The sequence below is a fragment of the Panthera leo genome, chromosome B2 (assembly GCF_018350215.1).
Source record: "Panthera leo isolate Ple1 chromosome B2, P.leo_Ple1_pat1.1, whole genome shotgun sequence".
In the NCBI taxonomy this organism is placed as follows: domain Eukaryota; kingdom Metazoa; phylum Chordata; class Mammalia; order Carnivora; family Felidae; genus Panthera; species Panthera leo.
Window position 1 is genome coordinate 76,449,692 of NC_056683.1, and position 27,991 is coordinate 76,477,682.

General features: G+C 35.4%; 1 protein-coding gene across 8 annotated transcripts in view; it reads right to left on the reverse strand.

The window, feature by feature from the left end:
* SNX14 (sorting nexin 14) overlaps positions 1-27,991 on the reverse strand; it is a 77,746-nt gene that overhangs the window by 44,125 nt on the left and 5,630 nt on the right. For 5 of the 8 annotated variants that reach the window (XM_042939291.1, XM_042939288.1, XM_042939293.1 and 2 more), the window contains exons 2-7: positions 14,252-14,372; positions 12,587-12,663; positions 12,427-12,505; positions 7,811-7,854; positions 5,954-6,041; positions 1,001-1,085 (exon numbers count right to left, since the gene is read on the reverse strand). In XM_042939291.1, coding sequence (XP_042795225.1) covers positions 1,001-1,085; positions 5,954-6,041; positions 7,811-7,854; positions 12,427-12,505; positions 12,587-12,663; positions 14,252-14,372 — 494 coding nt within the window. The remainder of the gene's footprint in view (positions 1-1,000; positions 1,086-5,953; positions 6,042-7,810; positions 7,855-12,426; positions 12,506-12,586; positions 12,664-14,251; positions 14,373-27,991) is intronic. The other 3 variants (XM_042939292.1, XM_042939289.1, XM_042939287.1) reach the window with 1 other exon arrangement.

Consider the following 27,991-nt stretch of genomic DNA (forward strand, 5'->3'; position numbering starts at 1 on the left):
TATGAGAGACAGAAAATTGGTTCTGTGTTCAGATGAATTTGGGATGTGGTAAGTTAAAAACTAAGTAGTTAAAGCTATTTCTTTGCTGTAGGACTACTCAGAAATTTTGGTATGCTAGTATTTACTGGGAATTTCCAGAAGGGGAATATAATATATAGTAATTACCAGAAAATATGACAATGAAACCTCTTCCACATGGTTACCTACATGGAGTAGTATGTAGTATCGATAAAGAATACCAAAAGCATTAGGAAAGCACTGACAAAGAATACCAAATGCAAACACAAGGAAAATCAGTTTTGTAAAGAATCAACCCTAGAACACAGAAGTGATTTTGTTAAAGAAAAATTCCAGTTTTATCTAAGAGCAAGAAAAGTCCCAAATGAAGATTTCACTCATTAATCAGAAAACATTTACTATGTGCAAATCATGACAGTATAAAGAGGCCAGGACATACACAAAAAAATGCAAATAGGTGATCCTAACCAAAGCATAATACACAGTTAAAGACAAAAGTAGATTAAAATATCTGACTAGACAAGAAAGTATTTAAGTATACAATTTAGTCTCTATAGCAGAGTCACTAATTTTAGTAGAGAGAGAACATGATAATTGTAGTAGTATGAAATTAAATGGTAGTGATATATACAATGGGCTGGAATAGGTCAAAACTGTTGAAATCATTAAGAAAAAAAGAAAGGGGGAAGAGATTATGTGAGGTACCTCAGAGGAAGTAATGAAGGCAAGACTATTATTCAAAAGAAAGATGAAAGTCATCAACAATGTATCCAAAAGTTAACTGTATTTTAATTTTCACAGATTACTGCGTTTTTGCAATCACTTACATTATAAAACAAAATACTGAAAAAGATTTGTTTAAAGGAATACTTTCACAGCATTTGTGAATATCAGTTAATGCATCAGTATTCATACTTAGGTATTTAAGGTGAAAGCTGGTATATAAAAATCACTCAAACTTTGTAGTAGAAAACTATATTACCTTTCTGACTGGCTTTAACTATCACTTCTATATGCTTCATTGCTGCTTTTAACAGTTTCTTGGTTATAATAGATGGAATATCCACCTGGAAAAATTTAACATTAAAATAATACTTTTTAACATTAAAAATAAAATGACATTAAAATAAAATAACAATTAAAATAAATAAAATAACATTAAAATAAAATAATTACCAGTGAGTTACAATGGCAGGAATATTATATTTAAGATGCTGGAACACATGATCTTAAAAGTTAGAGATATTATTTAGAAATCTTTCAAAAATAATTTTCTTGGATCATACTAACTGTAACTTTAGACAGTTTTCTACCATGGTAAAGAAAATGTGTATTAAGGGTGCCTGGGTGGCTCAGTCAGTTAGGCGTCTGACTTCGGCCCAGGTCATGATCTCACGCTTTGTGGGTTCAAGCCCCGCGTCAGGCTCTGTGCTGACAGCTTGGAGCCTGGAGCCTGCTTCACATTCTGAGTCTCCCTATCTCTCTGCCCCTCCCCTCCTTGCACTCTGTCTGTCTCCCAAAAATAAATAAATATTAAAAAAAATTTTTAAAGAAAATGTATATTAACATGCATACACTATAAACTATATTTTTCACAAAATATATCTTTATTCTTATTTCTTTCATGTGTTTCTTTTAAACACAAAGAAAAATCTCAAGTAACATTATCCCTTTGAGACCATAAATTTCTGTTTATTAAGGTTACTTAAAAATGAAGTTTTCCATTCAGCTTACAAGATAAATCCTGGTTTTAGGCTATATGGAAGCATTCTATTTTGGAATAACACTAAATTTCATCATTCCCCACAGATATTTTTCAGCTTAAAGGCTGGAAACTGTGATTATTGCAGGTTAGCGATGAAAAGTTGAGGGCTTATATGCACGCACAGAAAAGAGATAAAAAAATAAGACTGAATTGCAAATAAAATGAATCACCAAAAACATGTTTATTGACTTCAACAGGTTTATCCTCTACCACAATACTCAACACATTATATTTTTCCCTTTATCAAAGGCATGAAAATATTGCATCATAGTAAAGTTTTGTGTTAACTCTTCTTTTTAAATTCTACATTAAGGAAGGGGGGAAAAATCCCAGGCTAATAAATCTAATAACTGTAATGGATCATAAACCCCCAATTTTTAGTGATCTACCAGTAAAACCCAGAGCAGTTAACAGATATCTTTTGGCTGTATAAGATAAAACATATTCAATAAGAAGGGATATTTTTGTTAGTAGTTTTTCTTGTCGCAAAATAACACGACTCTTCATTTCTCCCTCATTTCTTGCCCTCAGTGATTATAAATTGCTATAATATTTATCAAACAGGATGTATGTTTTCAAATATTATATAAAATCTTCTAAGAATACTCATGAAAATTTTCATTTGTAAGTTCCATTTTTAAAGACTTGAGGTCACAATCAAAATGGTAAAATAATGGGTTCGTCACTAAACTTTAATTTAAAAAAAAATACACCACTATTGTGTACCCTTAAATGATTCTTTGTTTTCATTACCCCCAAACTGCCAGTTTACATTATTTAAGCAATGGTATCAAGGACAGAACACTGTACTAGGAATAAGTTGACCCAGGCATAATCCTTGACCCATTAGCTACCTCTGACACTTCATCAAAGTTAGTTTCTATATAATGGGTATGATAATGACCCACTTATCTCCCCGGATAATGATGCAGATAAAATGAAAAGAAAGGATGGGGTGCCTGGGTGGCTCAGTCGCATCTGACTGACTAAGCATCTGACTTTTCATGTCGGGCTCAGGTCATGATCTCATGGTGGTGAAATCAAGCCCCATGTCGGGCTCCGTGCTGAGGGTGGAGCCTGCTTGGGATTTTCTCCCTTTCTCTCTCTGCCCACCCCCTTCAAAAATAAACATTTAAAAAAAAAATGAAAAGGATAGATAGCGTTAACAATCCAAAAAACAAAAGAAAATATTTGCAAATCATATATATGAATTCGTATAACTCAATAATGAATATTCAACCCGGTTAAAAAATGGCAAAGAATCTGGATAGACATTTTTGAAAAAAAGATATACAAATGGCCAATAAGCATATGAAAAGACGCTCAATGCCACAAGTCATCAGGGAAATGTAAATCAAAGCCACAATGTTACTACTTCATATCCATTAGGCATGGTTAGAATCCAAAAATGAGATAATAACTAGTTCTGGCAAGGATGTAGAGAAATCAGAACCCTCATATACTACTGGTGGGAATGTAAAATGGTATAGCCACTTTGGAAAAGAGTCTGGTAGTTCCTCAAAAAATTAAACAGAGAGTTACTCGTTTGACCCAACAATTATATTCCTAAGTTTACCCCCTAAAGAAATTAAAATATATATCCCCAAAACCATTAAAAACACTTGTACACAATGCTATATGGCATTATCCAAAATAGCCAAAAAGTGGAAATAATCCAAATGTCCATCAACTGATGGATGGATAAACAAAATGTGGCATATCTACACAATGAAATATTATTCAGACCTAATAAAGAAGTCCTGATACATGCTACAACTATAACATGAATGAACTTTGAAAACTTTATGCCAAGTGAAAGTAACCAGTCACAACAGGCCACATATTACATGATTCCATTTATATGAAATATCCAGAATTAACAAATCTATAGAGCCAGAAAGTAGATTGGTTGTTGGCTAGAGCTAAGAGGATGAAAGAACAAGGATTAATGGCTAAAGAATGAGGTCTCTTTTGGGTGATAGAAACGGTATAAAATTGTTGTGATGGTGCATAACTCCAGGAATATCTGAAAAAACACTGAACATTTAAATGAGTGAGTTGTCTGGTATACAAAGTAGACCTCAATAAAGCTGTTACCAAAAAGTACACATAAAGCAATCCAAGTATGAGGTACTATGATTTTAAAATCACTGGGCTTGGGGCGCCTGGGTGGCTCGGTCAGTTAAGCGTCCGACTTCGGCTCAGGTCATGATCTCACGGTCTGTGAGTTCGAGCCCCTCGTTGGGCTCTGTGCTAACAGCTCAGAGCCTGGAGCCTGTTTCAGATTCTGTGTCTCCCTCTCTCTGACCCTCCCCTGTTCATGCTCTGTCTCTCTCTGTCTCAAAAATAAATAAACGTTAAAAAAAAAAATTTTTTTTTTAAATAAAAAAAATAAATAAATAAAATAAAATCACTAGGCTTTCTCAAAGCCTAACACAGCAGAGCTATTCTTCTAAATTAATACTTATAAATTTATTGTAATGAATCAGCTTTTTGATCAATTGATTTTATTTGACTTACTCTAAGTTGTAATTTAAGTGACTTACTATCAACCAATTGATATTTCTTACTAAATCTTTTATTCCAATTAAACTCTATATATGTGCCTTAGAATTTTTTCAACAATACGATTAAGGGGCGTCTGGGTGGCTCAGTCAGTTAAGTGTCTGACTTCGGCTCAGGTCATGATCTTGCGGTCCATGAGATCGAGTACTACATCAAGCTCTGCTGACAGCTCAGAGCCTGGATCCTGCTATGGATTCTGTGTCTCCCTCCCTCTGCCCCTCCCCCACTCACATTTTCTCTCTCTTTCTCTCTCTCTCTCAAAAATAAACATTAAAAAAATTTAATTAAAAAGTAGACAATGTGATTAATATTTATCAACTTTTTTCTACTTATAAAATGGTAAAAGCTCAATATGAAGAAAAATAAAGATGAACTGAAAGAAGTGCATGGAAAGAACCAAAAATCAGCATCAACCCATCATGTTGGTAAGAGTTAACAATAAGGATATATATGTACTTAATACACATATTAACAAGCTTTAATATGTAAACTTTGTTTTCAATGTGGAAAAATACCACATATATTATTTTCCAGCCTCTTCCACTTGATTATATAAGGAAAATAATTTCTCATGTAAATAAGTACTATTCTACAAAACGATTTTTCATGGCTGTACAGGATTCTATAATTGGCATGTTCTATATTTTAATCAACAATTTTATCATTAGACATCAGATTTTCTTTTCAGTTTTCCTTTTCTTAAATTATATACTACAATGAATCTTCGAGCATTCATTTTTACATACATCTCATGATTTATTTAAAATATATTATCAAAAATATAATTATTTGGAAGTATAGACATTTTAAAATCTTTTGGTAAAGATTACCAAACTGTCCTCCAGTATATGAGTTATACCAATTTGGATTTGTACTTGTTCTGCCTGTTTCCCCACAATGACCATTACTAGACATTATCATTCTTTCCCAATCTGATAGGCAACAGAAGAGCATCTCATCAAAAAACTGTATTTATTTGATGTGAGACAACATAGTCTCAAGTGTTCATTGGCCATTTTTATTTTTCTTTTGTGAACTGCTTATTCATATTTTTGCATATCTTTTCTACAGTGATTGACTATTTTGTTAATTTCTCAAAAAAGTATAGAAACATTTAACAAGATTTACCTTTATTTAGTAATTGTAGAGAGATGATATATACCAGTTTATTGTCAATGTGCTCAATTCTATCAAACTGACAAGGCAGTATGCAAGCATGTGTGTCTATAGCCAACATACTGTAACTACATACAAAGACCCAAACATATGACTTGAAACATTTTTTTAAAAAGTAGATCATAATCATCGCCATTTACTCAATAAATTCATCTAACTAGAACGAGACTTTTTTTTTCCTACAGTTGTCTTTAGTTGTCTTTTTATTTCTAATTACTACAAACCAAGGTGCATAAGCATTAAAGAAAGTAAAACTTATCAATAAATCAAAAATGACCCATTTACCTTTTAATCTAAAAAAATTAAAGTGAAGAAAAAAATACTTATAGTATAGGATAAAGTAAAACTAAGATTTAAAAAAAAAAACAAAACACCTTTTTAGGAATAATAAAACCCCAAATTCCCAAATTTCTCATTATAAATATATACCTTGTGAATCCTTCGAATTAAGACAGATGCAAAAAACCGTAATGTAATTCTCAGTTCATCAACAAAGGACTCATCATCTGTTACATCCCTTCAATTAAGGAGAAAAGCAAGCATTTAAGAGCTCAGAGAAATACACCATTACTCCTTCCACAAACCTGGGAAAGTTCAGAACTTCCTCTTTTTTTCCTTTGCTTTTTAAACAATGCATTACATTACAGAATAAAAGATAAAAATGTACAATGAAAAAATAAACATCTCCCATAATTCTAGTACCAAGACATAATCATTACTAAGTAAACTGTAGTATATATTTCCCTGTAGACAACCACATATACAAAGTTATATTTTTACAATACTACAATCATTTTCTAAACATCATTAAAGAAATTTCTAAGAAACAAAACAAAGAATAATATGAGAGGAGCAACAGAATTAAATTAATACAAAATTTTAATTTAGTTTAAAATATTTATAGATTAATATTATAAACTGATTGTAAAGGGTAAAAAATAATAATTCTATTTGAAAAAGAAAATAAAGTGAAACTCAAACATTTTTAAACGGAAATTTTGACAACTTTCTTCTGAGAAGCTACTTTTCATTTTCCTGAAGTCTTGAGGTCCCTAGAAGAATTAGGTCACTTCTCTAATCAAAGCAAGCGAGAAAGGTATGTATAATGGTGATATCCTGAACTTGGAGATGGTGCTATTTAGTCCCTTGGCAGAATAAAGAAGATAATTGTATTAACCACGCTTCCTACTATTAATCCCAGGAAAGTGGCTATTTCAGTATCAATAACTACACTGAAGAGAAAATACATACTTTAATATTTAGAAATACAGCCAGCTTTAATGAAGAGTCATAACACGGGCAGGAGTGAGGGGAATATTCACAACAGGATTCATTATACAAAAAGACTTATCATCAACTTTACTTAAATGGCAAATGCCCCATATTTAAGACAGAATCCAACATAAAAATATTAATTTACATAGCTTTTCAGGAAAATATGGCATATAAATTGGATATTAAGTTTAATACATATAGAGCATCTCACCTACTAGCAGCTTTTAATTAGAAAATTCAAAATATATAAAATTAAGACAGATGTCATTGAATATTACACCTGTAAGTCATATAGGTGTAAGTGTTCAAATATGTAACTAAATACACGATGTTTTTGTAAGGAAACATTTATTAAGTATATAATTTGAATTTCTGATTCTCAAACTAGATTAATTTTTTAGATCTAGAGTATTTTCTATATCCTTCCAAGGCAGAGGGTGCTTGTACATCCATAGCAGATACTAAAAACAGTTACTTTGGAAAAAAACATTAATATTCTAGGAAAATACTATTAAAATTATATTTCAATTTAATGAAACATCTGAATATAAATTTGCCTCTAAATGTACAATTATTTCAAAGGTAAAAAGCGCATACAAAATATTAAGTTACATTCAGGAGTGATAAGAAATTCTCTAAGTTGATTTTCCTTCAAAAAGCAGCCTAGGTTTTTCTTCTTTGCTGTCACTAAACTGTTAATTGATTGCCTATGTCTATGGTTCTTATCTAGGGCCAATTATGCCTCCCAGGTAATATCTGGCAATCTCTGAAGACATTTTTGATGATCACAAATAAGAGGATGAGGGGGTATTACTGGTAGCTAATGGAAAAAGGACAGGAGTTCTGCTAAACATCCTATAATACATAGGACAGCCCCTCCAAAAGAAGAATTACTTGGCCTAAAATGTCAATAGTGACAAAGTTGGGAAATCCTGGCCTACATTGAAAACATTTCATTAGCACACTTCATTGTATTCAGTAAAGAAAAAAGGTATTATAGAAAGAACATACCTGTACCACGGATAAACAAAGTTTTCCAACACTAATTCAAGAACCTGTATAAAAATTATTTTTTAAAGAAAAATCAAATTAATTAACTAATTCTAGGAAAATAAACCATACTACTAAATAATATATATTGCCAAGAACCAATTTTATTATCCCAAATATTGACATCTAATATCATACTTTCACATGACAAAGTGTGTATGTCAACCTTACGTGGTTGTTGTGATGATCAAAAACAAAATATGAGGGGCGCCTGGGTGGCTCAGTTGGTTAAGTGTCCAACTCTTGATTTCAGCTCAGGTCATGATCTCACGGTTTCTGAGTCCAAGCCCCATGGTGGGCTCCGCGCTGACAGCGAGGAGCCTGCTTGGAATTCTCTCTCTCTCCCCCTCTCTCTCTGCCCCTTTCCTGCTTGTATGCAAACATGCCCTATCTCTCAAAAATAAATAAACATTAAAAAAAAGAACATATGTGAAAGCCGTAAAACTCCATAAAAAGAAAAATTGCTATTAGAATGATATATACACATTTCTAAATATTCCTACAATTAAATAAAAAAAAAAAAACACTTAAATTTTTCCTGACTTCTCTGAAGAGTCACTGAACTACAAGTTCTATGGAAAGAAGAAAAATATAAGTTAGCCTTTTAGATTCCTAACTTTCTCTATAAATCAGTATTCCTTGAATAAAATGAAGAAACAAGTAGCTAAGACTTACATAAGGGGTCAAATTTAGGAATCAGTGATTACTTTTATAAGGGGTCAAATTTAGGTATAAGTGATTACTTCAGAAGGGAGAATCGTGACTAAAGAAACAATGAGGGGGACTTCTGGGGTGCTAATAATGCTTTGTTTCTTGATCTGGGTGCTAAGTTATATGGATATGTTTACTTTGTGAAAATTTTAGGCTGTAAATTTATAATCAGTATATAAATTATAAGTAAAAAGTAACAAAACTAAAGAAACCCTAGGTGTTAAACTTTACATTTCTTGGAGCACTTGGGTGGCTCAGCTGGTTGAGCATCTTTTTGATTTCAACTCAGGTCATGATCTCACAGTTTGGGAGTTTGAGCCCTGCATTGGGCTGTCTGGGCTGACAGTGTGGAACATGCTTGGGATTCTCTCTCTCCGCCCCTTCCCTGCTCGCTCTCTCCCTCTCTCTCTCCCAAAATAAATAAACATTAAAACAAAAACAAAAACAAAAAAAACTTTCCATTTCTTGTGTCTGGGTGTAGCAGTATGTTAATTTTTAAAAAGACCTGCAACAGGGTGACTGGGTGGCTCAGTCAGTTGAGCATCCAACTTCAGCTCAGGTCATGATCATATGGTTCCTAAGTTTAAGCCCCACATTGGGCTCACTGCTAGTAGCACAGAGCCTGCTCCAGATTCTATGTCCCCCCCACCACCTGACCCTCCCCTGCTCATGCTCTCTCTCTCTCTCAAATAAACATTAAAAAAAAAAAATGTGTCTATTGCAAATGTAGAACCAAAAGTTTTAAAAAATAATAAAAAAAAATAAAGACTTGCAACAGTGGGCAGTAACTTTTAAAAGCAGTAAGGAGAGAATGAAACAATATATCTAATCTGACTATATGCCTATATTCCTTCTCTGGCAGCAATAAGAAAGGTTACAGATTCTCTAAATATTAAGGCAAGATTTGATTTTTAATTAGAAAACCTAAGCACTGGTCATTATCAAGTGGGAAAATAAAATACATATAAGCAGGGATATGACACAGAAACTAGAAAGTCTGCCATTAAACATCTGGTCTTATTTTATTTCCTAATTCCAATCACTAATTACTATTGAGTTTACATCCTGAGTAGCTCTCTTCTACAGCTCCATTGATCAGTCCTTATTTTCTCACTCCTAAATTGTAGCAACAGCCTCTAAACTAGTCTCCTTCCAAGCTAGCTCCCTTCTACCCACCACAAAGCTGTTAGAGTAACCTAAAACATATATTTGAACATATTATCCCCCCCCCACCCCGTATAAACCTTCAATTTCTCAAACCACAATATATCAAAGTAAGAAAAGTGGAGCTGCGCTAATTTTAAAGGGGTGGGAGAAAGATGTCTGCCAGCAGCTGTGACCATTACTTTCTTTTCACCTCCCACTACATCCTATGAGTCACATCTGAAAACTCCAGTTACACAGTTCAAAAATCACTGGCTTCCAAGATCAATTACACTCCTTCAGCAAAGTCCTTTTAGTCTTTTGATAATCTGATTTCTAAAGGGCCATATAAGAACTGGTTAAGGGGCGCCTGAGTGGCTCAGTCGGTTAAGCGTCCTACTTCAGCTCAGGTCATGATCTCATGGTTCGTGAGTTTGAGCCCCACGTCAGGCTCTGTGCTGACAACTCAGAGCCTGGGGCCTGTTTCAGATTCTGTGTCTTCCTCTGTCTGCCCCTCCGCTGCTTGCACTCTGTCTCTCGCATTGTCTCAAAAATAAATAAACATTAAAAAGAAAATTAAAAAATAAAGAAATAAATATAAACTGGTTAAGAACTAAGCCAGACTCGGGTTTTAGAGTGAGTTCTGCTAGCAAGCAGCTATGAACTTGAGAAAATTATTAAAACCCTCTAAAGCCCAGTTCTGGTAAATTCATCAATAATAGCACCTATTTTATAGGTTGTGTGATTTCAGAAAATTATGTAAGTAATTAGTATTATGCCTAATACAGAGCAATAACCAATAAATATTAGCTGCTAGAATATAGTATCTTCACTGCCCACATCCTCCCTCACATTTTGCCCTCCAGCTTACTGAACACCTTGTTTCAAGGCCTCTCTTTCCTTTCAAAAGCTCTTCCTAAACCATGAAATACCTTTTTCCACACACTATCAGTTATAGAGGTATAGAAGTATAACTTCTAGTTATACTTTCTGATTGCCCCTCTCAACAGTTATTCATTTCTTCCTCTGTACTAATAATATACATCGCACATTTCTTCCATTATTGCCTGCATTTACATTATATTGTATGTACCTGTTTATATGCCTACCTCCCCTCCTAGATTGAAATTCCTAGAAGAAAGTGACCATATCTTACTTCTCCTTCTATTCCTAGAGCCAAGTCCAGTTCCTGCCTATAGTAAAATCTCAAAAAATGTTTTTAAATGTTGGAGCTTACATTTACTGAACACCAATAAGTGCCAGGCAGTCAGCCAGGAGCTTCCCTTAAGTTCTTTCTTTCTTTTTTTTTTTTTTAAGAAATTAATGAAGTGCCAAAGACACATAATACTCTTATTAGAGGTCTTATCTTCAGCAGACCTCATCAAATCAGCACTCTCCAATAAAAATGTAACGTGAGCCACATATGTAGTCTTAAATTTTCAGGGGCGCCTGGGTGGCTCAGTCGGCTAAGCGTCCGACTTCAGCTCAGGTCATGATCTCGCAGTTCGTGGGTTCAAGCCCCGCGTCGGGCTCTGTGCTGACAGCTCAGAGCCTGGAGCCTGTTTCAGATTCTGTGTCTCCCTCTCTCTCTGACCCACCCCGTTCATGCTCTCTCTGTCTCAAAAATAAATAAACGTTAAGAAAAAAAAATTAAAAAAAAAAAAATTTTTTCTAGTACCTACACTTTTTAAAAAGTAAAAAGAAACAGGTGAAATTAATTTTACAATATATTTTATTTAAACAAATATATATCTAAAATATTATCATTTCAACATGTAATCAATAAAATATATAATAGGATACTTTACCTTCCTTTTTTCTTACTAAATCCTCAAAATCACATCTCAATTTGGGCTAATACATTCCAAGTTGTTTATTAACAGCCACATGTGGCTAGTGGCGACCATACTAGACAGCATAGTCCTAAATCAAGGAATCTTGAAGATGAAAAAGGACTTACAGAAGAAATGAAAAAGAAAAGTGCCAACAGTTTGGCATTTATGCAGCATACTTTTAGCCAAAGGATACAAACTGGAAAAAAAGATAATTAGGTAGGATTCAGGAGCCTAATGCTATTCTTCAACTAATTAGCATTCAACTTAATTCAGTACATATCTATCAACTACCAACAAAATATCTGGCACTACAGTTAGTGCTGGGAACAAATGGGACCCTACTCTCTGCCTTCAAGGACTTGACTGTTTTCTCAGATCAATGGGGAAAAAAAAGTCTCTAAAAGAAATAACTAAAATATATATGTTACCCAAAAGGTACATATAAAATGTGACTGCAACAAAGAAAAGGGAGCATTTTATTCCTACATTATGTGGAAACTGTGACAAGTATCCTGTCCTCCGCTCTACCCTTCAGCCATTGTCAAAACTGGGATCATAATTCAGCAGGACAGACTTGCTCCTTATAGCTCATGTCTCCTTTTGGAATTACAAAATAGTATTGTCTTACCATAAAGATGACTATTGTTATAAAGTTAAGCAATATCTAGGTAAAACAGTGCTTTCTTTCACTAAAATGTCCATTTAAATTAGACATGGGATCCAAAAACATTTCTAACTTACCATTTGAGTTGCATATTTCATAATAACCAACTACCTAGTCAAGAATTGATTAGGTGGCATATATTAAGATGTTCCTTGACTAAAGTTTCCATAGTATTTAATATTTTCCGCTTGAGTATATTTGACAATATTAAATAAATCTGTTACCTCTGAGAGAGATGCATCAACCTTGGAAGAAATTTTTAAATCTAGCCATGGCTGGTAGTTTTCAAGTAGTAAGGAAGGCCTAAAGAAAATCATACAATTAAAATGCTTGAAATCCAAAAGGTAATTGGAAGGATCAACACATAAAAAATGTTTAACTTACCTATGTCGTTTACATTTCACTTTACCACAAACAGCACAGCTACGACCTTGAGGAAATAATTCTTGAAGTCCTAACTGCTAAAAAAGGGAAATGAGGAAGGAGAGAGATTTGCCTTTACTTTACACTTAATCTTTACTAAAGAGAATAATCTTTTCAAAAGCTTATCAATGTATAAATTCAGCAAATTTTTAAAAAAATTATCACTTGTATGCTGTAACACTGAAATCATTCCTTGTAATAAATACTGCTGGCTAAATTAAACTGCCAAATCAAAGAGAAAAAATACCTGATGAAATGCATTATAATACCTAAGCCAAATTTCCAAGCTTAAAATTAAGGATAGTTGTTATGTTCACTTATTAAAAAAAGAAAAATCGATCTATATTTGAAAATGATACTCTACTGAAAAAATGTAAGGAAAAACTATTTTTTATTTCTCTAAAACCTTAACTTCAATTAGGAGAAAGAGAAGTAATGTTCCTGACAAAATATGGGGCATCACTGGGGGCGTTTGGGTAGCTCAGTCAGTTAAGTGTCCCATTCTTGGTTTCGGCTCAGGTCATGATCTCATGATCACGGGATCAAGCCTCGTGTCTAGCTCCACACTGAGCATGGGAAGCCTGCTTGAGATTACCTTTCTGACCCTCCCCCACTCGTGCACACATGTGCACATGCTGACTTTTTCTCTCAAAATAAATAATCATTCATATATGAGGCACCCCTTTCCTCTGTGTTTTTTTCTTAGTAGAAATACCAACAAATCTAAAAAGAGGGACTGAATTAACTTGAAGAATTATTAAGCAAGACTTCAAGATATCTACACACTAGTGACTTTGCCTACTCGACATAGATTCAGTACACTACCACCCTAATGAAATTTCAGATATACAAATTATTTTGGTTAAGCAAACTTCCTAATTATTTCTGTCTCTTTTTATGGAGCAAAAAGACATTTAGGAAATTAACAGGGTTAGATCATTTAATCCAGAGTTCCCTAATTGTGTCTGTGCCTCAGAATCACCTGGAAAGCCTTTAACAAATACTGATTATGAGGTCCTAACCAAGAACTATTCCATCAAAATCTGGTGGGAAGGCCTAGGAATCTCTATTTTAAAGATTCCTCAGGTGATTCTACTATACAACCAATCTGGGAACCTCTGTCTTAATTTATTGTCTTCATGGTTAATATGCAGTTAGAGGACACTCTAAAATTATGGATCTCAGGGCACCTGGGTTGCTCAGTAGGTTAAGTGTCCAACTTCAGCTCAGGTCATGATCTCACATTCATCAGTTCGTGAACTGTGCTGACAGCTCAGAGCTTGGAGCCTGCTTTGGTTTCTGTGTCTCCCTCTCTCTCTGCCCCTCTCCTGCTCACACTCTGTCTCTCACACTCTCAAAAATAAATAACATTAAAAAATAAAATAAAATTATGGATCTCAACTTTTTGAGAATTTTGTATTTTCTTTTCATAGCTCCCTGTAGAACTATATGCCTTCAAAAATATACACATAAATTTCATTTTGAATATGTTCTTATGTCTTCCACTATTAAATAATAGCAGATGGATTTTTTAAATCACTGCTTTAACATGCTGTCAATAATAATATTAAACAGCACAGATAATACATGCTGACTCTTTCAAAAATAAGAACACAAAAATTTTACCTTGGGTTTGTATTTTATTGTGAAGAATATATTTGGTAAGAGAGAATCTGGTCCCAATGAGCAATAGAAGGTAACAACTCCAGCAACAAATGACCAGAAGATCATTAAAACATGAAGATACCTTAGAAATAAATGAAAATAATTATTACAACCAAACAAAAGTATAAAATTTAAGTTATTCCTTCAATGATTCAACAAGTATTTATTAAGCACCTACCATATCAGACTGAAGACAGATCTCCAATTGTCATGTCTCTGATATATTTATTTAACTCTAAGGATCACAGAATGCATGCTATCAAATGTACATTTCATTTAAAGTATATGAAAGTATAAATTTTCAGTATTTTGTAATTTGGTACCTAGGTTTGACTAGTCTATATTTTTCCAAAAGACCTTCCAATAATATTGGTAGTATTAATACACCATCAAAATTCTGATTATTTTTCATTAAATCAAAAAAAACTTTACTGACTAATATTTTGTGCTACCCAGTACTACACTCTAGGGAGACAACTGGGAACAGCACTGCCATGATCTTTACATGCATGGAAAACATGATCTAGTAGATGTAACAGGTAAGTAAATGAGCACAATACAGTGTGATCATGTGTTCTATATTATGACAAGAGAAAGCATACATGATATGGGAACACCTCAGGCAGAATATATAACCCAAATTTAAAGGACAAAAAAGCTTTTTTCAAAGAAAGCAGTATCTATGGAAAAGCTTAAAAGAGTGAGTAGCAGAAACCCAACAGAAAAGAATAGGGTAGAGAAATGAGGGACTTGGAAAGAGACAGGGGAATTCAAACTTGGGAAAACCACATGAACTAAGATTTGAGCATAGCTCCAAGGACCAAGTGGCTTTAAGATGAATCTTAAAACAAAACAAAACAAAACAAAACAAAACAAAACAAAACAAAAAACAGGGGTGTCTGGGTGGCTGTCAGTTTAGAGTCCCACTTCAGCTCAGGTCATGATCTCATGGTTCATGACTTCAAGCCCCATATCAGGCTTGCCGCTGTCAGCACAGAGTCCACTTAGGATCCTCCGTCCCCCTCTCTCTCTGCCCCTCCCCTGCTCATGCTCTCTCTGTCTCAAAAATAAACATTAAAAAAAAAAAAAAAAAAGAAACAGAAGCCAGATGATATGGAGTCATAAAATAAGGCACCTTAACATGTCTCAATACAGGCAGTCCTCATACTGCACAGTCCTGATATGCACAAATTTTTGTTAGCACAATTTTGTGAAACACCAGTCCCCCAACAACACAGTTCAAATCCCAATTACCACATTATGTCTATTAATTGATAACTGTATAAGGTACAAACTGTGGTGCTAGTTCTTCAGTCCACAAATCACTACGTAGTGGTGAGAGGAGAATGAAGCCAGGCCACAGAAAGAGAAAAAGGGAAGTGAAGAAAGTATTGGTTGCATTTTAAATTCGGGTTCTACGTGTCTCTGAAGCCTAGCTACTACAACTCCAGTTCTTTCTGCACTTACAAAAACTTCCAAGGATTCCACTCTTTGCCAAACCTAGTGTGAGTTTAGTTTCTGTCATCTACCACAAGTAATATCTAGGAGACAATGAAGAGTTTTAAGAAGATTTTAGGGATTTTCAAAGTTTTACGAAGGAGAGTGGTATCACTAGACTCTATAATCAAAAAACCACTCTGGCTGCAGTATAGAGATAGCAGCCTGAACTGGAAACATGCAGGCTAATTAGAAAGCTGCAGTAATCCACAGGAATAAAAGGATAGCCAATACAGAGATAAAAAGCTGATTGTTCTGCAACACCTAAGAGGAAGAATTAAGAGGACTGAGTTGTTGATTATGTGAGCTGAAGGAATAGGTAAAAAAATCAGTTCTCTTTGGACATGCTAAATTTCAAGTGTCTTAAAACATGGCAAGCCAAGATGCTTCATGAGCAGTTAAATATTGGGTAGTTTAAATCTCTGCAGAGAATATGGGCTAAGGAAAAGATTTTGGGGATTATCACATAAAGGTCACTGAAGTCATGGGAATAAATGAAATGACCAAAGGAAAAGCTACAGAATGAAAAAAGAAGAGAGACGTTTAAGAAATAAGCAGAGCCAGAGAAATTTATAAAGGAATTAGAAGAGCTGGGAAGAAAACCAAGGATCAAGTCATAAAAGCTGTCAAGGCAAAAAAATCAATCAATCAATCAATCAACAGGGACAAAGTAGTTAACATGATCAAATATTTGTAAAATTAAGTAAAAGACAGTTTAGCAACTGAGAAGTTTTAGCAACAAAAAAAGGCACTGATGAACTGGCAAAAGCAATCTTAGTAGAATGGCAAAGGACCACAGTGGATTACAGAGTGAAATGGAAAGAAGTAAAGTTGGTAAATGTGGTGAATTGACTTTTTAAAGGAACAACGGGCTAAGGTGGTGGCTGGAGGAAGATAATGAGTGAAAATGTTTAGCAAAACCTAATCATATTTAAATGTTGACAGGATAGCAGAAGAAAAGAGAAAAAAAGGAAGGAGAGAAGAACTAATTGAATAACATCCTAGTGAAGACAGCAGTAGTTGGGATTCAGAGCCTAAATAGAATAGTAATAAGAGGGGGAGATATCTCTTCCCAAATACCAGAGAGAAAGAACAGATGGATGGGAATGCAGTTAAACCTGTCAATTCAGTAGTGAGGATTAAAATATAGTGGCCTTCAAGTGAAATAGGAGATGCTCAGAGAAAAGGCAAAGGTTGCAAGATAAGTTCTAGCAGATTGGGGAAGTTCTGAAACAGCTGCTCAGGAAAAGTAAAGAAAAGGGTATTCTGAGGAACTGCTGGACAATACTGAAGTTGAAGAGTTAAATTTGCAGATTTGGGACTTTCTCTTAGCATTCAGTGACCAAGATATAAACACTAAAAAAGCAAGCAGCATCATTGATCCAAGATTTGAATTTTGTCAGGTGAGTGCATAGAAAGGAGTTAAGGATTCTGGTAAGAGAGTGGTTGAAGTGATGGACCATGGATTCTAAGCTAGACCAACTCTAAACTGCATAGGAAAGCAACAACAGAAGTGAAATAACAGATAGGAAGAAAACAAAGGAGTCAGGGGGCTGAGAAGTCAAGGAGCAGGTACAATGTGACTGACTGAATGAAAGAAGTAGACAATGGTCAGCAAGAAGGATACTTGTTTTTTAAGATTTTGGCGGTAAACCTCTTTCTGGTGATAATAAGGGCCACTGTATGTTGATCCAAGTGGAAGGCTGAAAAGGAATCACCTCAAGATAGACTATTTGGTTCGTTATTCACACAAGCACTGAAGTCACCGAGAATGATGACAAGATTTAAAATGGGGAGAAAGTTTATAACCCACAAATCAAAGTCATCTATAAACGAACACAAATGACCTGGAGATTGATATCAATGAGAAAACAGACAAATGGCATATGTTTCAAAGGAGTAAGAGACTTCTGCTTCCTTGTCAGAATGATTGGTACCAGACTTACCTTCCAACCATAAACAACTATAAAATAGGACAAAACATATGCAGTACCTTTCAGGCACTGGACAACAGGTAGTAGAGGATTGTGATCTGATTGTAACCAAGCACACAATTGAGTTCCACATCCACCCCAGTTCTCTGACTGGGAACAATGTCCCAAGTACAGTATGGAATACAAAAGATTACAGAAGACCTGGGAGCTCAGAACTGGGAAATATACAGCACCAAGTAGTAAGAAGTGAAGATGGATGATTAGAGGGTGCTTACCTATTAACAGACAGTGACCAAGTAAATATAAAAGCTCTGAAACAAAGACTCAGCCACCAAACCAAATGAATTGCCTGGTCTTAATGTTGGCTGCAGAACAAAATAAAAACCCCTTAAACTTGTATGGTCCCTTTCAGTCTGGCCCCAGTTCACCTTTCTACTCTTACAGCTTCCCATTCCTTTTTTTTTTTTTTTTTTTTTTTTTTTAAGGTTTATTTATTTTTGAGAGAGAGTGAGTTTGTGTATGTGAACGAGCAGGGGAAGGGCAGAGAGAGGGGGAGACAGAGGACCCAAAGCGGGCTCTGTGCTGACAGTGGAGACCCCAATGCGGGGCTCAAATTCGTGAACGGTGAGATCATGACCTGAGCTGAAGTCGGACGCTTAATGAACTGAGCCACTCAGGTGCCCCCCCCCACTTTTTTTTTAAAGTAATCTCTACACCCAACATGGAACTTGAACTCACAGCCCGGAGATCAAGACTCACATGCTCTACTGACTGAGCCAGCCAGGCACCTCTCTTCCCATTCCTTTATCCAAAGCTTCACTCTAACCAAAATAGCATACCTGACATCAAGCTTTAAAAAAAAAAACAAAAAACAAAAAAACCCTATGCTTGGAAACTAACCCAAATTATAGAGATATTTCTAAATTTTTTTTAAGTTTATTTATTTTTGAGAGACAGAGACAGAGAGACAGAGAGATGGAGGGGAGGGGCAGAAAGAGAGGGAGACACAGATCCAAAGCAGGCTCCAGGCTCTGAGCTGTCAGGGCAGAGCCCAATGCAGGGCTCAAACTCATGAACTGTGAGACCATGACCTGAGCTGAAGTTGGACACTTAACCCACTGAGCCACCCAAGGCACCCCTTAGAGGTATTTCAAAGAGGAAATTATGAAATTCTTGTCCACAGCTGCTTACCAAAAATCATTTTGACCAAGACAGACATGACTCAGAATTCAGAATTTTTAGGTTTTGAACAGTACATATTTCATATATAATTTAACACCTCCAGTGAGATCTAATGCAATACTCCATAACCACATATTAATACCTCTGCAGCAAAATATATGAACTATAAGAAATAAGTCAGAAATAAATACTATAAATAGTCTCATGTCTATTCAGGTCAGGTTTTGTCATCAAATGTAATTGGTGTCTGTCAAATCTAGGAGAAAAGTTACTTCTTCAGAGCCTTCTGATTTCAAAATTACAGATTAGGAATTATAGACCCGTACTCAGACTGAAAGACAATGTATGGACTATAACTAAGGCAAGCAATAACTATGGTATTATTTAAGAAAAAAATCTGTATCTTTATTTTTATTTTTTTGAGAAAGAGAGAGCATGAGCAGGGGAGAGGCAGAGAGAGAGGGAGACAGAGGATCCCAAGCGGGCTCTGCGCCAACAGCAGCAGGCCTGTTCAGGAACTCGAACTCACAAACTGAGAGATCATGACCAGAGCCAAAGTCAGACACTCAACCAATTGAGCCACCCAGGTGTCCCCAAAATCTGTATCTTTAAATGCATTACCCCTGTGGTTCTCAACGAAGAGTGTTTTGTCCTCCAGGGGACATTTGGCAGTATATTTCTGATAGTCACAACTGTGGGGAGAGGGGAAAGGAAAGTACACTATTGACATCAAATGGCTAGAGGCCAACGCTCCTGCTAAACATCCTACAATGCACATGCCAGTCCCCCAACAACAAAAAATTATCTAACCCAAATTATCAAAAGTGCTCAGGTTGAGAAATCCTGCATTAATCAGAGACAAATGTTAAAACCAATAAGCTAAACACTCAGAAAGTTGGGGAAAAATCAGGATCCAAACACAGAAAAAGGAAGAAAATAATAAAGAAAGGAATCGAAATCAATAGACAACAATGACGAGAAAAATAACAAAATACAAGCTAGGTTTTTGAAAAATTAATAAAATAAGTAAACCTCTAACTGGAAACTAGTGGAGATTACTAGGGCACCAATTATAACTTAAAATAGTGATAATTACAGGTTCCTGGGTGGCTCAGTTGGTTAAGCATCCAACTTCAGCTCAAGTCATGATCTCACAGTTGGTGAGTTCAGGCCCCACTTCGAGCTCTGGGGTGACAGCTCAAAGCATGGAGCCTGCTTCAGAATGTGTGTGTGTGTGTGTGTGTGTGTGTGTGTGTGTGTGTGTGTGTCTGGCTCTCCCCCACTCTTCTGATTCTCTCTCTCTCTCAAAAATAAACATTTAAAAAGATTTTTAATTGATAATTAAACTAAAAGAGTAAGTATTTTTCCTACTTTTCCAATTTGAGCTGTACTAAATTGTAACTAAATAAACCTAACAGATGAAGTAAAGCAATTCTAGACGGAAAAAAAAAAAAAAAAAGAATTCAAATTTTAAAATATACACAGAATAAAAAATATGAGAAAATCATCATGTTGCAACCTATAATGAAGTAACTCATCATGTTGCAACCTATAATGAAGTAACTCTTTCAGGGAATAAGTGATAAAAACCCAAACAGAAGGTTTGTTGGGCAAAGTATTAGCTGTCACTACCCAATTCCACAAAAAGTGAGGCAACTCCATCTGATGTGGAATTATCCTCTCAGGTGACATAAGATGTACATAACACCACCAAAGTATTCTGCACACACACACACACAAATCTAAATATGATTGAACTTATAAATCTAACACCTTGTCTCCAAAAAAAAAAATTGCAGGTGAAGACATAAAACAAAAATCAAAACAAAAAAACAAACCAAGACACCATGAGGAAACTATTAGCAAAAGTGAAAAAATGACCCAGTTTCTTCAACAAGTCAATGGTGGGGAGAGGACAAAGAAGTAGGTAATGAAGAGTGTTCTATATCCAGGTTGACAAACTATGGCACGTGGGCCAAATGCCACCCACCTTGGTATGGCTCTCAAGCTAAGAGAAGTTTTTACATTTTTTTAAAGGTTCTTAAAAAAAAATGAATATGGGACAGATACCTGATGCAGCCCAAAAGTCTAAAATATTTACTATCTGACACTTTACAGAAAAACTGTGCCAACTCTTGTTTTAAATTATAAGAGATTTATAAAAGCTTAAGAGATGTAGATGTAGATCTACAATGAGTGGATCTATTTTAGATCCTGATTTGTATAGTATACTATAAATTTTTATACAATTAGGAAAATTTGATTACAGACTTGTTATTAGATATTAACCACTATTAACTTTTTAAGGTTATGGTTTTGTGTGGAAGTGATTTTTTAAATGGGGAAAGTTCAGATTTTTTTTCTAAAAATGCAGATATTGCTGGTTATTGAACCTGTGTGATGAGTGCTTAGAAGTTCCTTGGACTCTCTTTTTTTTCTATGTATGCTTGGAAACTTTCAAAACCAAAGTCAATAAAAAAGACAGTTTTTAGCAAGACCAAAAAATAAAAGAAAACGAGAAAATACAAAATATATAAAGTATAGAATAAAAAACAAATAATCACAGGTAAAACTGAAAAGAAAAATGAAACTATGAATAATTATGTTCATAACCTGGATAACCTGCAGGACATAAATTTCTAGAAAAAGACAAAAATGCTAGAAATTATTATGTGAAGAACTAGGTAACTTATATAGACCAATTATCATTACAGAAATTAAAACAGTAATCAGAGATCTGGCTGAAGGAAAAAAAAAAAAAGGTCCTGACCCAAATGGTTTTACCAAACTTTAATGAGATAATCCCTATCCTATACAGATGGCTTCAGGAAAGAAAAAATTAGAAAAAGCTGGTAATTTAGAAGGATTAATATAATTTTAATTCCCAAATCAGATAAAGACAATATAAGATGAATATTAGGTCTATTTTAATTTATGAAGTATTAAATAAAATATTAACTAAAACTAGCAGTGTATCATAATGAATAACAATACATCATAAGAAGGGCATGTTTTTAAATAGCTCATTACCTTTAAATCTATATCATCACAGACTAAAGGAGAAAAAAAAAAATCTAAACAGTGATGCCTCTTGACCTAACCACTAGTTTACAGACAACAGAGAGGGAAAGGAATATACCCAACAACACTACAGGGATATAAACAACAAAAGCTAGACTATAAAAAACTCCAAAAACATATGGCCCAGTTTCTTAAACAAATAAATTGCAAGGTTAAAACAAAGTAAGCTGTATGTGAAGGGGAGGTAGCTTTCAGATCAAAAGATCATACTTGGATCTTGATTTGACTAACTGTAAAAAGTTGTTTACAGGGGCGCCTGGGTGGCTCAGTCGGTTAAGTGTCCGACTTCAGCTCAGGTCACAATCTCGCGGTCCGCGAGTTCGAGCCCCGCGTCGGGCTCTGGGCTGATGGCTCAGAGCCTGGAGCCTGCTTCCGATTCTGTGCCTCCCTCTCTCTCTACCCCTCCCCCGTTCATGCTCTGTCTCTCTCTGTCTCAAAAATAAATAAACGTTAAAAAAAAAAAAAATTAAAAAAAAGTTGTTTACAAATAAGATTCATTATGGATAGAGTAACAGACAAAAACATGGTAAAGTATGTGAAAATATAGTAAAATATTAATAATGGTAAAATCTAGGCAGTACATAACTGGTCATTTATTGTAAATTCCAACACTGCTGTATGCTTAAAGGTTTTTTTTCATAAAATGTTGGAGGGAAATTCTAACAAATTCAGGGAAATCTGAACATTTAGTGGATATTTGATGACGTTAAGAAACTTTTTTTTTAATGTGATGTGGTATTGTGGTTATGTAAGAAAAAAGGACTCTTGTCTATTAGAGATACATACTGAAATGTTTAATGTTTATAAATAAAATATGTGGGGTTTGCTTTAAAATAATTGTGGGGGGAGATATTTGACTTTGAGCTCATAATTTTTTAAGCTGGGTAACAATGGTTTCTAAGAGGCTTCATTATATAATTCTATTTTTACTTATATATGTTTAAAATTATCCATAATAAGATTTTTAAAATGAAAAAAAAAAAAAGGTGATTAAAAAGAGCAGCGGCACTTAGGTAGCTCAGTTGGTTGGGTGACTGATTTAGGCTCAGGTCGTGATCTCAGGGTCCTAAGATGGAAATGGAGCCCCCACTCCACGTCAGGCTCAGAGCTGGGTGTGAAGCCTGTCAGCCTGCCTGAGATTCTCTCTTCCTCTTCCTCTGTCCCTCTCCCACTCATACTAGCGCTCTCTCTCTCAAAAATGAAAAAAAAAAAAAAAAAAAAAGACATTAAGAGCAGATCTAAATGTAGAGATTATTGATGTTCATGGATGAAAACTTTAAAAACAGTAAAGATATCAATTCTATCCATATTAATTTACAAATTAAGTAACACTGTGGTGGCATTAAATATGACTGCAAATTCTCTGACACTCTTCACATAAAAAAGCAGGAGTTTAGGGGCACCTGGTTGGCTTGGTCTGTAGAGCATGCAGCTCTTGATCTCACAGTTATGAGTTCAAACCCCACATTGGACATGGAACCTACTTTAAAAAAAAAAAAAGGGGGCGCCTGGGTGGCTCAGTCGGTTAAGCCTCCGACTTCAGCTCAGGTCACAATCTCACGGTCCGTGAGTTCAAGCCCCGCGTCGGGCTCTGGGCTGATGGCTCAGAGCCTGGAGCCTGCTTCCGATTCTGTGTCTCCCTCTCTCTCTGCCCCTCCCCCGTTCATGCTCTGTCTCTCTCTGTCTCAAAAATAAATAAACGTTAAAAAAAATAAAATAAAAAAAAAAAGCAGGAGCTTAATTTCTTTCCCCTTAAATAGGGGCTAGCCTTAATAATTCACCTCAACTAAAAGAATGGGGCAGAGATGCAGCTACCTGACTTCCAAAGGTAGGTCATAAAATGGATATGGCTTCTGACAAGGTCTCTTTCTCAGGATGCTCACTTTTGTAAGCCAGTACCATGATGGGGAAAAAAGCCACATGTAAAGGTTGTATATACAAGTTCTGGGCTATAGTCCCACCAAGAGCACACTCAACGATAAGCATCAACTGTCACACATGTGAATGAATAAGCCAACAAATTACTATTCTAGCCCCTTGCCTTCATTTACCTAGCTGATGCACAGTGAACACAGACCAACTCCTGTCCAAATTACAGTTCTGTGAGCAAATTAGATGTTGTTGTTGATTTAAACCACAAATTTGAGGGATGGTTTATGTGACAATACATAAACAAAACAGAAACTACATTCAAAATTCCAGCTCAATCTTTTGACAAATTTGACATATTCATTCTAAAATGAATAGGGAAAATAAAGGTTTAAAAAGAGCTGTGCCAACTTTGGGAAAGAAGGGCCAAGAGTGAGAATTTGTCCTAGCAAATATAAAACCACACTGTAAAACTTAACAGTATTGTTGAAAAAAAGAAAAGGAAAGGAAAGAAAATCTGTTACTGTTATAGTAAGAGAAAAATAAAAGAAACAGAACTTGGAGTGAAAGATCTATGAAGTTTGGTAACAAAATACGTAACACTCTAGAGTCTATCTGTCTGGGTTAAAATCCTGGCTATGACACAATGCAAATTACATACCCTCTCTGACTTGTCTGGTCCTCTATAAAATGTGGCAATAATAATACCTAATCATAATGTTATTATGATGATTAAATAAGATAAAAAAAAGTGCTTAGAATAGCCTGTCACATACTAAGTTAAGTGTATATAAGCCAGTTGTGGTAATTTAAAAAGTAATAAAGAACTATCAATGAAGTAAAAAGACAACCTATGGAATGCAAAAAAAAATTTGCTAACCATATATCTGATGAGATTAATATCTAAAATAAATAAAGAATTCAGAGGCACCCTGGGTAGCTCAGTCGGTTGAGCGGCCGACTTTGGCTCAGGTCATGATCTCACCGTTCGTGGGTTCAAGCCCCACATCGGGCTCTGTGCTGACAGCTCAGAGCCTGGAGCCTGCTTCGGATTCTGTGTCACCCTCTCTCTCTGCACCTCCCCCACTCATACTCTCTTTCTCTCTCAAAAAATAAACACTAAAAAAAAAAAAAAAAAAAAAAAATTCATACAACTCAATAGCAAAACAACAAATAACCCAATTAAAAAAGTGCAGAGGACCTGTTGCATGTCAAAACTCTGTAGAAATGATATAGCCAGTAAAGTGATACTAGCTCAGTGCTTCAAGATGACTGTCCATGTTTATAACCTTGATAAAGTGTAGACTTTATATAACAAACGCCTGAGAGCTCTCCCTCCTAACTTTGTTACCCAAATGTGGCCTTAGATGGTTTTCAACTGTTACGTATTTTCTCTCTGATGTGGAAGTTGAAAGGTCTTTTCTGGCACCAACAGGCAAAACCACTAAATATGGAAAACCTGACTCTTTATCAGCAATGTTGTCAGAAAAAGATCATAAAGGGGGGAAATATGAAAGTGAATAAAGAAAACACCACTTCAAATGAAGCTGGGAGGTCAGAAAGGGGATCTCTCACAGCCTACCACTCATTAATTGCAGACCCCAACATGAAGAGAAATACCTCGCACTGCCAACAGGAAGAAGCCTACCTTACTACTCCAACAAGGGGGAGAAAGTTTCCATGTACAGCAAGCCCAGCCAGTGAGGATATACCACAACTCTATCAATGCAATCCCTACCAAAATAACCCCAACATTCTTCACAGAGCTATAACAAACAATTCTAAAATTTGTATGGAACCAGAAAAGACCCCAAACAGCCAGAGTAGTGTTAAAAAAGAAAATCACAGCTGGAGGCATCACAATTCAACACTTCAAGTTGTATTACAAAGCTGTAATCATCAAGACAGTATGGTACTGGCACAAAAACAGACAGATCAATGGAACAGAATAGAGAACCCAGAAATGGACCCACAAATGTATGGTCAACTCATTTTTGACAAAGCAGGAAAGATTATCCAATGGGAAAAAGACAGTCTCTTCAACAAATGGTGTTGGGAAAACTGGACAGAAACATGCAGAAGAATGAACCCGGACAACTTTCTTACACCATACACAAAAATAAACTCAAAATAGATGAAAGACCTAAATGTAAGACAGGAAACCATCAAAATCCTAGAGGAGAAAACAGGCAATAACCTCTTTGACTTCAGCTGTAGCAACTTCTTACTAGACATGTCTCCAGAGGGAAGGAAAACAAAAGCAAAAAATGAAGTATTGGGACCGCATCAAGATAAAAAGCTTCTGCACAGCGAAGGAAACAATCAACAAACTAAAAGGCAGCCTACAGAATGGGAGAAGACATTTGCAAATAACATATCAGATAAAAGGTTAGTATCCAAAATCTGTAAGGAACTTACCAAACTCAACACCCAAAAAACAAATAATCCTGTGAAGAAATGGACAGAAGACATGAACACACATTTCCAAAGAAGACATCCAGATGGCCAACTGACACATGAAAAAATGCTCAACATCACTCATCATCAGGGAAATACAAATCAAAAACACAATAAGATACCACCTCATATCTGTCAGAATGGCTAAAATTAACAACTCAGGCAACAACAGATGTTGGCCAAGATGCAGAAAAAGAGGAACCCTTTTGCACTGCTGCTGGGAATGCAAACTGGTGCAAATTGGGAGAGGTGCAGCCACTCTGGAAATGCAAACTGGGAGAGGTGCAGTTTGCACTCCCAGTTTGCATTCCCAATGCAAACTGGGAGAGGTGCAGCCACTCTGGAAAACAATATGGAGGTTGCTCAAAAAATTTACAACCACTTTAAAAACCATTCAAGGGGCGCCTGGGTGGCGCAGTCGGTTAAGCGTCCGACTTCAGCCAGGTCACGATCTCGCGGTCCGTGAGTTCGAGCCCCGCGTCAGGCTCTGGGCTGATGGCTCGGAGCCTGGAGCCTGTTTCCGATTCTGTGTCTCCCTCTCTCTCTGCCCCTCCCCCGTTCATACTCTGTCTCTCTCTGTCCCAAAAATAAAAAAAAAATAAAAAAAAAAAATAAAAAAAAAAATAAAAACCATTCAAAAATGAAAAACCATTAAAAATACAAAAATTCTGATTCAAAGGGGCACACACACCCCAAAGTTTATGGCAACACTATCAACAATAGCCAAATTATGGAAAGAGCCCAAATGTCCACTGACTGATGAATGGATAAAGAAGATGTGGTACATACATACAATGGAATATTATGCAGTGATCAAAAAGAATAAAATCTTGCTATTTGCAACGTGGGTGGAACTAGAGTGTGTTATGCTAAGTGAATTAAGTCAAAGAAAGATAAGTATCCTATGACTTCACTCAAATGTGGAATGTAAGAAACAAAACAGATGAACATAAGGGAAGAAAAGGAAAAAGAAGTTAAAAAGAGAGACGGGGGCAAACCATAAGAGACTCAAATACAGAGTTATGGTCATTAAGTAGGGCACCTGTTGGGATGAGCAGTGGGTGTTATATTTAAGTGATGAATCACTAAATTCTACTACTGAAATCATTATTACACTATATGCTAACTACCTTGGATTTAAACAAAAATTAAAAATAGTAAAACATTTGTATATTTTTTCAAAAGAAAAAAAAAAAAAAAAAACATATGCCACCACTCAAGTTCTTCCAATGGACTTTTACTCAAAGAAGCCCCTGCCATCTCTCTCCTTTTCTCTACATTCCTCTCGTTTGATTTTCAGACTTGTCTTTGGTTTCCCATAGCAATTGCAATTGTTCTGCTATTCCTGAATAAACCCATTTTGCTGGTAAAAAAAAATAATAATAATTAATTAGTTAATAAATAATAATGCAAGAGAACCTAAACAGACATTTCTCCAAAGAAGTTATAAGAAATACCAACAGGTACATGAAATGATTCTCAATATCACTACTCATCAGGGAAATGCAAATTAAAATCACAATGAGATATCCCCTCACACCTGTTAGAATGGCCATCACCACAAAAAGGAACTACTTGGGACCACATCAAAATAAAAAGCTTCTGCACAGCGAACGAAACAATTAGCAAAACTAAAAGGCAACTGACAGAATGGGAGAAGATATTTGCAAATGACATATCA